Consider the following 14,612-nt stretch of genomic DNA (forward strand, 5'->3'; position numbering starts at 1 on the left):
ATATACATGGAGAGGGAGATTTTATTATCTGCTTAACAAATAAACACAAGGAGAAAAAAGCTGGCATCAGGTATTTTCAAACAAAGACAATAAGAACAGTTTATGTTCAGCTATGGATAAGATCTCACAGTATAGTACAGACTAAAATCTTTTGTCTGCAAAGCACTCAGAGTTTTCCTTTATAGTTTCCTTTTATGTTAAAAAAAAAGTAGATAACATTAAAAATGATCTTTACAGGGAGATACAAATTTGTCTTATGAAGTGAACAGGCCTAATACTAAGCCTTTTAAAGCCTAAACTTTGTAGGCAATAAGAAATATATATTTGAGTATGCCTGGCATTTATATATCACGAAATATACACTGAATTAACATAAACACTGAGAGAAAAATTATATATTTAGAATAAAGTTACAAAACTATTATTAAAAATTCACTTTTGTGATAGACATGACCTATGTGTTTCTCTAAGATCAAAATATAAATTCATACTTCATAATCTGGTCCTCCAAAGTGGGATTTTTTCTTAAGTTCTGTCATTGCATTTTTATATGCTTCCTCTGTTCTTCTTTTCTTCTCAGTTTCCTATTAAAAAGAAGTGAAAATTTGTAATTTGAGGCAGGCATTTTAATTACAATGAAGTCTTTTAGGTGGAATTCCTCTACATTTCACTGAAATTTTATAATTTGACACAAAAAAATTACACTCCTGTGAAAAATAAAGAGTATTATTCTGCCCAAGAAAACATTTTTCTCTAGGCTCTAAATCACTTACAACCTACTATGTATGTATGGATGGATGTATGTATTTTTTGAGGTGGAGTCTCACTTTGGCACCCAGGCTGGAGTGCAATGGCATGGTCTTGGCCCACTGTAACCTCTGCCTCCTGGGTTCAAGCATCTCTCGTGCCTCAGCCTCCCAAGTACCTGGGATTACAGGCGCGTGCCACCACACCCAGGTAACTTTGCTATTTTTAGTGGAGATGGGGTTTCACTATGTTTGCCAGGCTTTTCTCGAACTCCTGACCTCGTGATCCACCCTTCTCAGCCTCCCAAAGTGCTGGGATTACAGGTGTAAGCCACTGCACCTGGCCACAACCTACAATTTAAATCATCACTAAGATCATCTTAAAAGTAGATTATGTGTTTAAATGGTTAAGTCACTGCATGTATACTTAAGAAAAAAAAAAAAAAACACCCAGGTAAATTAGCATCAGAAATACCTATTATACATTCTTATATTTCCCCTTCCCACCAACCCCAGTAAGAGATACATTTATTTTGGTATGAAGAAAAACAGCAAGTAATACCAGAAAAGAACTCAGTAGGTGGGATCAATGAATTCTAAAAAGACATTCTAAGAAAGAAAACCTTCTTATACTTTCTCACTGCTGCTTAAGACTGTATTTTGGAGTTGAAAAATACTTCAGGTCTATTTTAACACTCTCCTTTTAATGATAGGGTCTATAGCTCTAAAAGGTTAAAAGACCCAAGGTCAACACTTAAAATAACAAAGGCTGGTCCCATATAAAACTTATTTCCACAACAATGGAGTTCACTGGGTCAAAACTGATACTGGAGTCCATTATGTTTGTAAATAATCTAATGCTTTTATTCCCTCAAGTACAGTCATATGGCTTTTTTCTTTTCTTTCTTTTTTTTTTAACCTTGTCCAAATTCCATTTTCTAAAAGACTGATTTGCTTGGTCCCCCTATTGGCTAATCTAAGCATGACACTTCTGAAAGTGAAAGGGAATGTCAGTAATAATTTTGCTGAATTAAGAACTGCCTTGGTCAAACCAGGATTCATGGACACTCTGGCAATAGGAAATGTCAACAGCTCTTCCTATTTCCCCTTATTCCCAAAAAAACAGTACTCTGAAGAGTGTGATCATCAAAAATCATAATAAAACAGATTATGCTTGTGATCTAAAGTAGGCTGATGAAAGCCACATGAATTTACTGTCACGTGTTACTTCACCATGGGGATACGGTCTGAGAAATGTGTCACTGACGACTTAATTCTTGTACAGACATCATAGAGTGTACTTATATACACCTAGATGGTATAGCCTACCTACATATCTAGGCTATAAACATTTACAGCATGTGACTGCACTGAATACTATAGGCAATTTTAACATGATGGTAAGTATTTGTGAATCTAAACAGAAAAGGCACAGGAAAAATATGATATAAAGGATAAAAAACAGTATACTTGTATAGGGCACTTATGAATGGAGCTTGCAGGATTTGAAGTTCCTCTGGGTGAGTCAGTGAGTGAATAGTGAATGAATGTGAAGGCACAGGACATTACTGTACACCACTATAAACTTTTAAACACTGCATACTTAGGCTACACTAAATTTATTTAACAATGTTCCTTCTTCAATAATAACCTTAGCTTACTGTAACTTTTACTTTATGAACTTAATTTTTTAAACTTTTTGAGTCTTTTGTAGTAAGATAACTTAACACATAAACATATTGTACAGCGGCACAAAAATATTTTCTTTCTTTATACTGTATTCTACAAGCATTTTTCTACAATTTAAACTTTTTTGTTATAAACTAAGAGACAACACAAACATTAGCCTAGGCCTACACAGGGTCAGGATCATCCAGAAGTCACTAGGCAAGAGGAATTTTTCAGCTCCATTATCATATTATGGGACCACAGTTGTATATGTGGTCCATCACTGATGGAAATGTCATTATACAGTGTATAACTATACTTAATGGCTAAATTAAAGTCTAAACTGAACTCACAAAAAGCATACTACTTCTAAATACCACATCAGCATTAAAGACAGTGGAAATCAATGAATCGATGGGTTCATTAGACCCAAAGATTTCATTAATTGATTTTTTTGTACTAAAGAAAAAATGGGACTACAGATCCACCAGAATGACTAAGCCAGGTGCAGTGGCATGTGCTTGTAGTCCTGCTCATTCAGGAGGCTGAGGCAGGAGGTTCACCCGAGCCCTGGAGGAGTTCAAGGCTGTAGTGTGCTAATGGCTGTGCCTGTGAATAGTCATTGCACTCCAGCCTGGACAACACAGTGAGACCCTGTCTCTCAAAAAAAGAAAGACTCTCCCCCAAATCAAACAACACCAACACCACACACACATACACACAGACACACACACACAATACCAAGTACAGTCAAGAGTGAACATCAACAACACCCATACACCCACACATCCCTAACAATACCAAGTGCTGTCAAGAATTAAAAGTAATTGGAATCCTCACCCATTGCTGGTAGAAATATTAATTTAATCACTTTGGAAAATCATTAGTATTCACTAAAGTTAAGCATATACCCCCATGGATAAATAAGTCTACTCCAAGGTATGAGAAATATACCTAAAGATATGCCCCAAGAACTCTCATAGCAGTTTTATTCATGATAGCCAAAAAATGAAAAAAACCTAAATGTCCACCAACAGGAAAAGAGATAAGCAAATTGAAGTCATACAATAAAAAGTTATCATATAATAAAATACTGTATAGCAATAAAAAAGAATAAACTACTATTAAATATAACAACATGAATGACTCTCACAGCCAATGTTGAGGGAAAGAGAAGGCCTGACTCAAAAGTATATTGTATGATTCAATTTATATGTTGTCCCAGAACAGGCAAAACTAATCTATAATGACATAGGTTAAAACCATATGATCACCTCTTGGGGTGGTGGTATGATATGGAATAGGAAGGAGCATGAAGTTACCTTCTAGGGTGCTAGAAAAGTTACATATCTTGATCTGACTATGGTTAAAGGGGTGTATACAAACATTACAAAAATCAAGTAGTATACTTAAGATTGGTACACTTCCTTCTATGTATGTAATACATTTTAAATGAATAAAACAAAAATGCACAGCACAGCAATAATATTAAAGACTTACAGGAAAGTGAAAATGTCTGTAAAATTACACACCTGTAAGTCTAATAACATAAGCAAATGTATCTTCAATGAACAGGTTATCTCTCCTTAACATTGTTAACCATAATTGCCTAATTTTAGAATTTTTGGTCTTCCTGGACATGACTGGCTAACAATTAAGTACACTTATTCTACTGTAGAAAGGATTATTATTATAGGTAACCAATAAAAATCATCACTACAAAATAGTATTTTCAATTAGCTGAAAGAATCCTGGAACTGACATTATAACTCTACATAAGAGTATAATATAGACAATTCTACTATTAAATAGTAGAATTTAATAGTAGCTCTTATTATCACCTATTTAATTGTTCTCATTAGATTTTAAGCCCCTAAAGAGACTATTTCCTGCTCATCACTGTTTTCCCATTCCTAGCCTAGAGTCAAGCACACAGCACCTGAATGAAACAATTTCAGTGAAACCATATTGCTATCATTGTACTTTCTTTCTCAATTCTAAGAATTACCTGAAAGACATATTTGTTGATAAACAACTTTCTCTATTCAAGGACTTTCTAGTCTTTAGTGTGTATATATACACACACACACACAACATACAAAAGATTAGAAAGTTCTTGAATAGAGTTGATTACCAATAAATACACACATACCCTGCATATATTTTTTATATATATATATATATATATATGAACACACACATACTGTGTGTACACACATGTGCAAATACACACACACTTACATTCCATGTAAAATGTAACTGGGATCCAGTTATTTCAACCTTGAGAAAAAATTACAGTGGAAAAAGTTAATAAAATTTGACATCAGGTAGATTTGTAAGAAGACTATAAAACACAGTAGTGTCCAGATTTTAACCAATACTGCCATATTTTCTGGCTGTTCTTTGGTGAAGAGTGTTGCATGGAGAAGCAATAAAAATAGTTTTTTTCTGCAGATCTTTGGTTTGCTCTGCTCATTGCTACCCAATAAAGAAAGGGAACTGGTAAGATAAACAATGCTGAAAGCAATCAAAAAATCTATCTCCCCTTTTCAACATGGCAAATAAACTTCAATGCTAAAAAAATCAGGAAGTCGTGTTATATAACGTGCAAAGGTTTAAAAAAATTTATTTTACGCAATGTGGTTAGAGTATGTGACCAAATAATACAATCTCTTAGTGAAGGAAAAAGAGACTAAAGAGAGAGAAAGTTGCCAAAAAGTTGGAAATAAGCTAGTCTGGAGAAGTTGAATGATACTCTTGAACCATCAGTCTAATGTATTCAGGCATCAGTCTAATGTTTTTCAACACATTGTTTTTTTGTGTGAACAGGGACTCTTCTAATAATTCAATTTGATACACACTGAGTACAGAGTTGAAATCTTCAAAGATATAATAGTCTGGCTCCAGGATGATAATAAATTTTCTATACCTTAAAAGGATGTTTTCATTGCCTGTTTTAAAAGAAGACATATTCCTATTCAAAATGGCTTACTCTCACCTGCACTTGTGCATTCTGAACTGTTCTCTTTTCTTCTAAAACATGGGAACCTTCCTAAACACATACTGCTAACACTGCTTTCCTCAGTGTCCTGATCAAATTCAAAGGCCTTCAAACTCTGCAAGCAATATAACTCAGAATGAATACGATTCTGGCTGATGTCTAATCTGGTATCCAGAGCTGATATATAAAAATAGAGAAAAATGCCTCTAACTCTGTTACTTTTCACCTTTTGACAAGCCTCTGGGCCTCAATTCCGTCTTCTATAAAATGATGGCATTGGACTGGAACTTTAAGGTATGTTTCAATTCTAATATTTTACTATGTTTCTAAAGCTGAATTATAAATAGAAGTTTTCCTACTTAACAAATCCACTGAGCCATACTTCACACTAGAAACTAAAGAGTCATACTGTAATATTATCAGTGCTGCAGTTTAAACAAAGGTGGGAAAATGTGAACATAGGGCAAATGCTCAAACAACATAATGTATGTGAAATGATATCACTGACCATGGAAAAAATACATGAGTATTATTGTAATAAGTAAATGTTTAACTTTGTAAATTGGCATATAAGTTAGTTCGTATGCCCTAAATGCAGTTTCATACATCATACACTTGAAGGTGGGTAATGTTAAATGGCTCAACACTTCTATTCCAAATCATTACTAACATCATCACAAAAACTTTTATAGCAAATCTTTCAAGAAAGCATACTGTATAGTACTTAAACAAGTAACTGGTGAATCTTGTTAGGCAAACGAGTTTAAGATGCCCATAAAGCTTCAGAGTACTAGTATCATCTGCTATTTCTATCAAACCAAGATTTTTCCCTAAGAAGTTAGCTTGGTTTACATATTCAAACAATACATAAAACTTAAAGTGTGATTATTTTTAAAAGAAAAAAAACCTTAGTCTTACCTTATCCAGTCTCTTCTGCCAGCTGTCCTCACGTTTAACCATTAGTTCAATACAATGAGAAAGTGTTGCAAGGATTCCGGCAGTAGTTGCTTTAAAAGTTATCGCTTCCCCTTTAAAGTCTATACCATTAATTCCTTTTGGTGTCACATGTGGAAATACTGAAAATGAAAGTTATTCACTGAAAATATTTCTAATGAAGAAATAATTCATCACAATTTAAGATTAGAAAACGTTTAGAAAATTAGCAAGTCAGAGCAGATTTTGGGATTTTAATTTTCCTCCTGTAGGCCAACATTTAAAAATCTCCTATGCAAGCTCTATGAGCAAAGAAGCTTTGTGGCAGCATATGTACCTTCAAGTCCTTTTTTTTTCTAGATTCTGTTTCCTGAAATTTATTTGCTGTGCTGCACCTAATTAATCAAATGGTAGGAGGAGCAATACTTTAACAATAACATTCTGACAGCTTAGAGTAGGACCTAATTATGGCAAGAACTACCTTATATTTTGAAAAACCTAGAACTTAAAAAATATCTGAAGATAAACTAAAGAACCTAATAAAATAATATACAGTTTAAAAATAAACATACAAATTTAAATCAGGACCAATGCACTTACTTAAACTCAATGCCTTTTATGTTTCAATTTTATCATTTTAATTCATGGTTAGTTTTTGAATTAAACAAAAAATCTTAAAACTCAAAGTATTGCAAACAAGTAATATTCTATAGTTAATAAGAAATTATTTTAGTAGAATCCTTATAAATGAAATGACACTTTTGACTTTAAAAACTATTAGAGATATGACAGTAAAGGTATAACCCATTAAAGAACAAATTGTCAAACCTCATCAAAATGTAAAATTTCTGCTCTTGAAAATACTCTTAAGAGGATAAAGAGATAAGCCACAAACTGGGAGAAAATCTTGTGTGGCGTATGTTTAATAAAGGACTTCTATCCAGAATTATGAAGTAAACTCAAAGCTCACTAATAATGATCAACGGCCGGACGCGGTGGCTCACGCCTGTAATCCCAGCACTTTGGGAGGCCAAGGTGGGCGGATCACCTGAAGCTGGGAGTTTGAGACCAGCCTGACAAACATGCAGAAACTCCGTCTCCACTAAAAATACAAAATTAGCCAGGTGTGGTGGTGTATGCCTGTAATCCCAGCTACTCAAGAGGCTGAAGCAGGAGAATCGCTTGAAACCAGGAGGCGGAGGGTGCAGTGAGCCGAGATCACCCCACTGCACTCCAGCCTGGGCAACAAGAGCGAAACTCCGTCTCAAAAAAAAAAATAAAAACCAAAAAATAATGATAAACACCAACCCCAACATGAGCAAAAAATGTGAACACACACTTCACCGAAGAGAAGATACAAATGGCAAATAAAAACATGAAAAGATGCTTAATATCACTAGTTAGTATGGAAATGCAAATTAAAACCACAATGACATATCCCTACACACCTATTAGAATGACTGAAATTTGAAGACTGACCATATTGAGTGCCGGTGGGGATGTGGAGGAACTGGAACTCTCATATGTGGCTGGTAAAAAACAGTTCGGCAGTTTCTTTAAAAATTAAACACATATATATCTGCCATACGATTAGAACATTCTACTCCTAGGTATTTACCCAAAATAAATAAAATAAATTTCCATGAAAAGAACTGTATATGAATGCTCATAGGAGTTTTATTTGTAATAGTCAAAACTGTAACTGACCCAAATATCTACCAGTGAATGACTAGATACACAAACTATGGTATATCTATACAATAAAACACTACTGAGCAATGAGAAGAACTGATTGTGTTGATAGTTTTATGAAAATATTCAAATTTGTCAAATAATACACTTTAAATGGTATGTCAATTATATTTCAATAAAGCTTTTTTAAAGCTTGTATTTTCTTAATAAGAATAGACACGTACATCAACTCACCAGAATTGAGCGTGCAGAAATAAACACTCGCATTTATAGCCTATCAGTTTTTCACAAAGGTGCCAAGACAAGGGAAAAAAAAATTGTCCTTTCAGCAAATGATGTTGGGACAGCTGGACATCCATATGTAAATGTCACCATTATTACATAATGTCAGAATGTGATTTTTACCTACATGTCTTGGAAGCTATTTTCACTTGGATTCCAGCAGTTCTATTGCTTTTTTAAAAATTAATCAATCAGGTAATTATTCTTTGTGAGTTGTTACATAACTTCTGAAAGTATACTTTATCCAGCTGAGGGGAAAAATGTATTACTTACACTTTTCTTTATTGCCGTTGGTATTATGCAAGAAGTCGCCATCAGAACGCGTTGTAGGAAAGTCATCTTCATCATCTTCTACCACTAAATAAAATATATTTAAGGAAATTAGGATGAAAAGAAACAGAAATTAATGTCTATTCTTATGTTCAACTGAGTCATTTTACTCTGGATTCTGATTTTGTGAGTATGAAGTCTTACTCATCTTTGTATTTTCACTGGTAATCAAGGTATGCTCAATAAATATGTGGTGGAATGTCTTTAGATACATTATTTTTAAACCACATTCATTCTCATTTGTGTAAGGGAAGGCTACTGAGTTATGAATTATTTCACCCTGTAGTCTTCCTATATCTTGCTCCCTTACATGGGGCCATTTCAACTCTGTAACAGGACCAGAAGGACTGAGCAGGACTATAAAAGGTACCTTCTATGCAAAAGACACCTTAGCTTGCCTCTGAGAGTTCTTTTTTGTAGATGGAGTCTCACTCTGTCACCCAGGCTGGAGTGCAGTGGCATGGTCTCCGCTCACTGCAACCTCCGCCTCCCAGGTTCAAGCAATTCTCCTGTCTCAGCCTCCCAAGTAGCTAGGACTACAGGTGTGTGCCACCACAGCCGGCCAGTCTTTTTGTATTTTTAGTAAAGAAGGGGTTTCACTATGTTGGCCAGGCTGGCCTCAAACTCCTGAACTCGTGATCTGCCCGCCTCAGCCCCCCGATGTGCTGGGATTATAGGCATGAGTGACCGCACCCAGCCAAGAGTTCTTAAATATACTATTTCTGGATGTGCAGGGAAAATATAATGACTTGCAGATATCAATTTTCATTCATCCCAGTGTATATCTGTACCCGGACATCCCTTTTAGCTTCTCTAATTGCAGAAAAAACAGAATCTCTTTTGTTCTACTTTAACATACCTCTTTCTTCTACGTGCTATCCCTTCTACTACCTCACATACTTTAATTCTCTGTACTATGCATTCCAATCATAATGCAAATTCCTGCATCTTAGCTCCCAACATTATTTCCTGCTTTTATCAAGCTTTTCATGGCTTCTTCTTCTTCTTGTTTGTGAGACAGTGTCTGGCTCTGCTGCCCAGGCTGGAGTGCAGTGGCACGATCTCAGCTCACTGCAACCTCCACCTCCCAGGTTTAAGCAATCCAGCCTCGCACACCACCAGCCCAGCTAATTTTTGTAGAGACGAGGTTTCACCATGTTGCCCAGGCCGGTTTCGAACTCCTGAGCTCAAGCAATCTGCCCACCTCTGACTCTAAAAATGCTGGGATTACAGGTGTAAGCCGCTGCACCCAGCCTACATGGCTCCTTTATCTATCTTTTGAGGAACTCCCTTTATAAAGAAGGAATCTACATTTTAAACTAATGTCTTACTTACTGCCTTTATCTTTTTACCTCAGGAGCACCATGGCTCTATAAGGAACATCTCATCTATCTTAGCTGTCTTTTTTATGGATGCAGAGCCCAATTTGATACCTTATTTCCCTCCTTCCATTAAATGGTAGGAATCACCATAGAAAATCTTCTGTACTGCCATTTTCTAATTACTGGACTATTTCGTTTTTTAATAATCACTTGAAAATGTTGCCAATCATCTATAACAACTTTTACAAATCATAAACTGCTATTATCTATTAATACCATGTATTCATTTCTACCTGGCTGTGATTTCAATATTCAATTCTTTTTCTTTTCCACTTCCATCATTCCTATAGACTTCAACATGAGCATACCTTGATTACCAGTGAAAATACAAAGATGAGTAAGATCTGATATGTTCAATAAATATGCTGTGGAATGTCTTTTGATACATTATTTTTAAACCATATTCAGATAAAAAACCATGCTGACCATCAGCTGAAGTTACAATACGACTATTCCTAAATTAGTCCCCTGGCATAATCCCATAAAGATGACCTTCAAGTACGTTTTGAGATCCTTACTTCCCGGGGCCTTCTCAAATTTCCCTACTTTTTTTGCATCATATCAATGAAAAATTAAAGCAGTTTGTTACTCACTCTTCAATTCTACCTTCATGCATTCTTTTCTATAGTAGTGCAGCAGATATTTTGTTTGCTCTAGATTTGACCTATTCTCCCAATTTGAAGGACTTGTTTTCTTGGAAAACTCAAAAGCCTTCTATATAGCATTTGTTTTCCGCTTTCTGCTGTGCTTTCCTTCTGCCTTCAGAAGGCTTGTTTATAATGCTAGCTCATAACTAGAGAGGGTATCCACGTATCAAGGAACTTTTGGTTATCTACCTATTAAGGAACTTTTAAAGAACAAAACCTTAATCTCTCTCTCTCCCCTTAACCCCTGAATATTCTGGTTTAGTTGAGACTACGGTGAAGGGTATGATACAATTATTTCTTTTTTAAAGCTTCCTGAGATGATTACAATATCAGCCAAACTACTATTTATTTTTGCCACCCAAATATTTCTCAGCCACCAGCACATTAAATCTTCCTCTACCCCTTTACCGTAACCCTCCACCCCCAAAACAGATACAGAATAGTTTTTTCAGGCTGGGCGTGGTGGCTCAAGCCTGTAATCCCAGCACTTTGGGAGGCCTAAGTGGGAGGATCACTTGACGTCAGGAGTTTGAGACCAGTCTGGGAAACAGCAAGACCTCATCTCTACAAAACAGCCCAGGAGTTCGAGACTGCAGCTATGAGTACACCACTGCACTCCAGTCTGGGCGATAGAACAAGACCCTGTCTCAAAGAAAAAACAGAAACAAAAACAAAAGGTTTTTCAAAGGTTAGCTACTGTTTAATAAAATCTGTTTTTATGGTTTGCTCCCATCTCTTTCTTGACGCCTATGCTGTATTTGACACTGCTCATGCTTACATGTCAAATTTCTACTTGACAAGACCAAACAGCCTTGATGATTCTCACATCTTGCTAACATGACCCTATATTATGTTCGTTTTAAAAATTAAATTTCCCTTTACTCTTTAGCTGTGGGCAAACTTCAAGTCTCCTTCCTCAGATATTTATCCTTCTACCCCATGGGCAATTATTCACTGTTATGACTCTAACTATTTTTATGCTAATGACTCCTTATTTTCCTGTGACTTCTTATACTAACACTAGGTTCACATCTCCTATACTATTTCTCTAAAGAAATGTCTATTACCAAAAGTAGTTCCATAAACAAACCAGCTATGCTAACATTGTTGCTTAGCTTCTCTGTGCAGTTCTCTCGTCTATAAAAAGGGATTAATACTTATACCTACATAAGGTTATTATAAAATTATATTCAGATAATTAAAGAATTTAACATAGTACATGGGGAATACTATAAAACATTACAAAAATTAATCATGGTAACTCCCCTCTAATGGATTTCCTCTATTCTTCATGCTTATCTAGGGGCTCATTTACAGATGTTTACATTGCTACAATTGGTTACCACATAATTTTCTCCTATCTAAAGTCTTTCACCATTCTAATCTATGTTACAATTACCTACAATGATTAATGTTTTAAAAATATTAACTTCAACTTATATCCTTGCCTAAACAGTAACTTTTCAAATTACCAATGTGAACATTATTTTTTAGATTAAATCGCAACTGTTTCTGTGTTCAATATTCTCCACCTAATAGCCTACCAGCATCAAACAGCGATTTTCAGCTTTTTAAAGCTTTTTAAAAGATATTTTTAAGGCCAGTAATATATAAAAATGATGAAAATAAGCTAAAAGAGTAGACTTCCCTTTTTTTCCCTGAAGGAACTCCTTGTGCATCCTTGAGGCAACTTTATAGAACTCTTAGGGATATCTCACATGGTTTGAAACCATCATCCTAATACAAAGTTCCTCCATTCCAGTCACACTGGTCTCCTTTACCAACATTCAAGTCTGTTAGGCTAAATCCCACCTTTGGATCTTGTACATTTCTGCTTCCTGTCACCCCAGCAATAATCCAAATTAACTATATTAATAACAGCTATTATTTGAGTTTTTGCTTTTAAACACAGTGCTAACATATACATTATCATTTAATTCTCACAATCACAGGTGCTAGATATAATAACCATTTTATAGCTGAGGAAACAGGTGTTGAGAAATGTTGAGAAATCTACTTCAAGTCATTAAACAATAAATAGAAGAGCAAGATTAGAAGAAATTTTACTTTTAATGTGGTATATATGTATTGTTTTTAAAATTAAACAATGTGTTTAGGTAAGAGGTGATGTCTGCCACTTCTGTAATCCCCAGAGTATCTAGACTTAAAATGTTAATTAAATCTTACTGAATGATATACATAAAGACAGACAGTGATTCTTAAAATTATTTAAGTCATAAACTTAGTTTTAATAATTTAATGACAGTATATCCACAGAGATCCTTTAAACTCAGGTCAGCAACTCTGCTCTGCCAAGTAGGAAATTATGGTCCATGTCCTTATACCCAGCATATATTCTTAAAAACATCAGTATTTCAGGCTTAGCAGGTGGCTCACGCTTGTAAGCAGATTGCTTGAGCTCAGGAGTCTGAGACCAGCCTGGGCAACATGGCAAAACCCTGTCTCTACAAAAAATACAACAATTAGCTGGGCGTGGTGGTGCACGCCCGTAGTCCTAACCACTTGGGGAGGCTGAGGTGGGAGGACTGCTTGGGCCTGGGGGGTGGAGGTTGCAGTGAGCCGAGATTGTGCCACTGCACTCCAGCCTGGGTGACAGAGGGAGACCATGTCTCAAATAAAAATCAAAGGATCAATCAATCAGTTGGTATCTCATAAATAACATTTGTAGGGAAATCAGTTGTTATGGGCTGAATGGTGTCTCAGAAATTCATATGTTGAAGTCCTTAATCTCCAGTACCTTAGAATATGGCTATTTGGAGCCAAGGTTTGTAAAGCAGTAATTAAGTTAAAATGGGGTCATTAGGATGGGCACTAATCCACTATGACTGTACAATATGCAGAGGAAATTTGGACATAGATACATACAAAGGGAAAGATGATGATGTGAAGATATAGGGAGAAGTTGGCTACCTATAAGCCAAGAAGAGAGGCCTGGAACAGGTTTTTCCCTCATGACCCTCTGAAGAAACCAACCCTGCCAATACCTTTATCTCAGAACTGTGAGAAAATAAATCTGTTGTTTAAGCCACCCAGTCTGTGGTACTTTGATATGGCAGCCCTAGCAAACTAATACATCAGTCTACATTTTGCTGTTTATTTAAACATGTAGCAGAAAAGATTCAGTGTAATGTCTAATATTTTTTAAGTCATCTACACAACCTGGTTATCACTGCATCCCAACTTCTACTTTTTCACCATCACTTTTGTCCTTCTAATACTATACACTATTGGTATGGACCATTAAGATAAACACTGGCCGGGCGCAGTGGCTCACACCTGTAATCCCAGCACTTTGGGAGGCCGAGGCGGGCGGATCATTTGAAGTCGGGAGTTCGAGACCAGCCTGACCAACATGGAGAAACTCTGTCTTTACTAAAAATACAAAATTGGCCAGGCGTGGTGGAACATGCCTATAATCCCAGCTACCAGGGAGGCTGAGGCAGGAGAATCACTTGAATCTGGGAGGCGGAGGTTGCGGTGAGCCGAGATTGTGCCATTGCACTCCAGCCTAGGCAACAAGAATGAAACTCCGTCTCAAAAAAAAAAAAAAAAAAAAAAAAGATAAACAAGGCATCATATTCTATATGTACCCTGTTTTTGTTTAAAGGATTACTTGCAAGTATAATAAAGCTAATCTGTAACATTTAAATTGATTAAAAGGTATTCTTTTTTAATGAAGGAGAAACAGAAGTTCAGGTGTTTTTTATTTTTAGAGGGGGAAAAAAATCACACATTAACGAACCAAAACCTTTAATAAAAGTTTTTATATTAACAAACAGAAAGGACTTCAAGGCCAGGCACAATAGCTCAAGCCTGTAATTCCAGTACTTTGGGCAGTTGAGGTGGGAGAATCCCTTGAGACCAGGAGTTTAAAGACCAGCCTGGGCCACATAGCAAGACCTCGTCTCTA

At 35.8% G+C, this 14,612-nt stretch overlaps 1 protein-coding gene across 1 annotated transcript in view; it reads right to left on the reverse strand.

Moving 5' to 3' along the window:
• Window positions 1-14,612, reverse strand: part of COL4A3BP (collagen type IV alpha 3 binding protein) — a 145,979-nt gene that overhangs the window by 39,547 nt on the left and 91,820 nt on the right. Inside the window, 3 exon segments of the mRNA XM_025387384.1 lie at window positions 492-584; window positions 6,334-6,491; window positions 8,596-8,679. Coding sequence (XP_025243169.1) covers window positions 492-584; window positions 6,334-6,491; window positions 8,596-8,679 — 335 coding nt within the window.

The sequence above is a fragment of the Theropithecus gelada genome, chromosome 6, assembly GCF_003255815.1.
Source record: "Theropithecus gelada isolate Dixy chromosome 6, Tgel_1.0, whole genome shotgun sequence".
In the NCBI taxonomy this organism is placed as follows: Eukaryota; Metazoa; Chordata; class Mammalia; order Primates; family Cercopithecidae; genus Theropithecus; species Theropithecus gelada.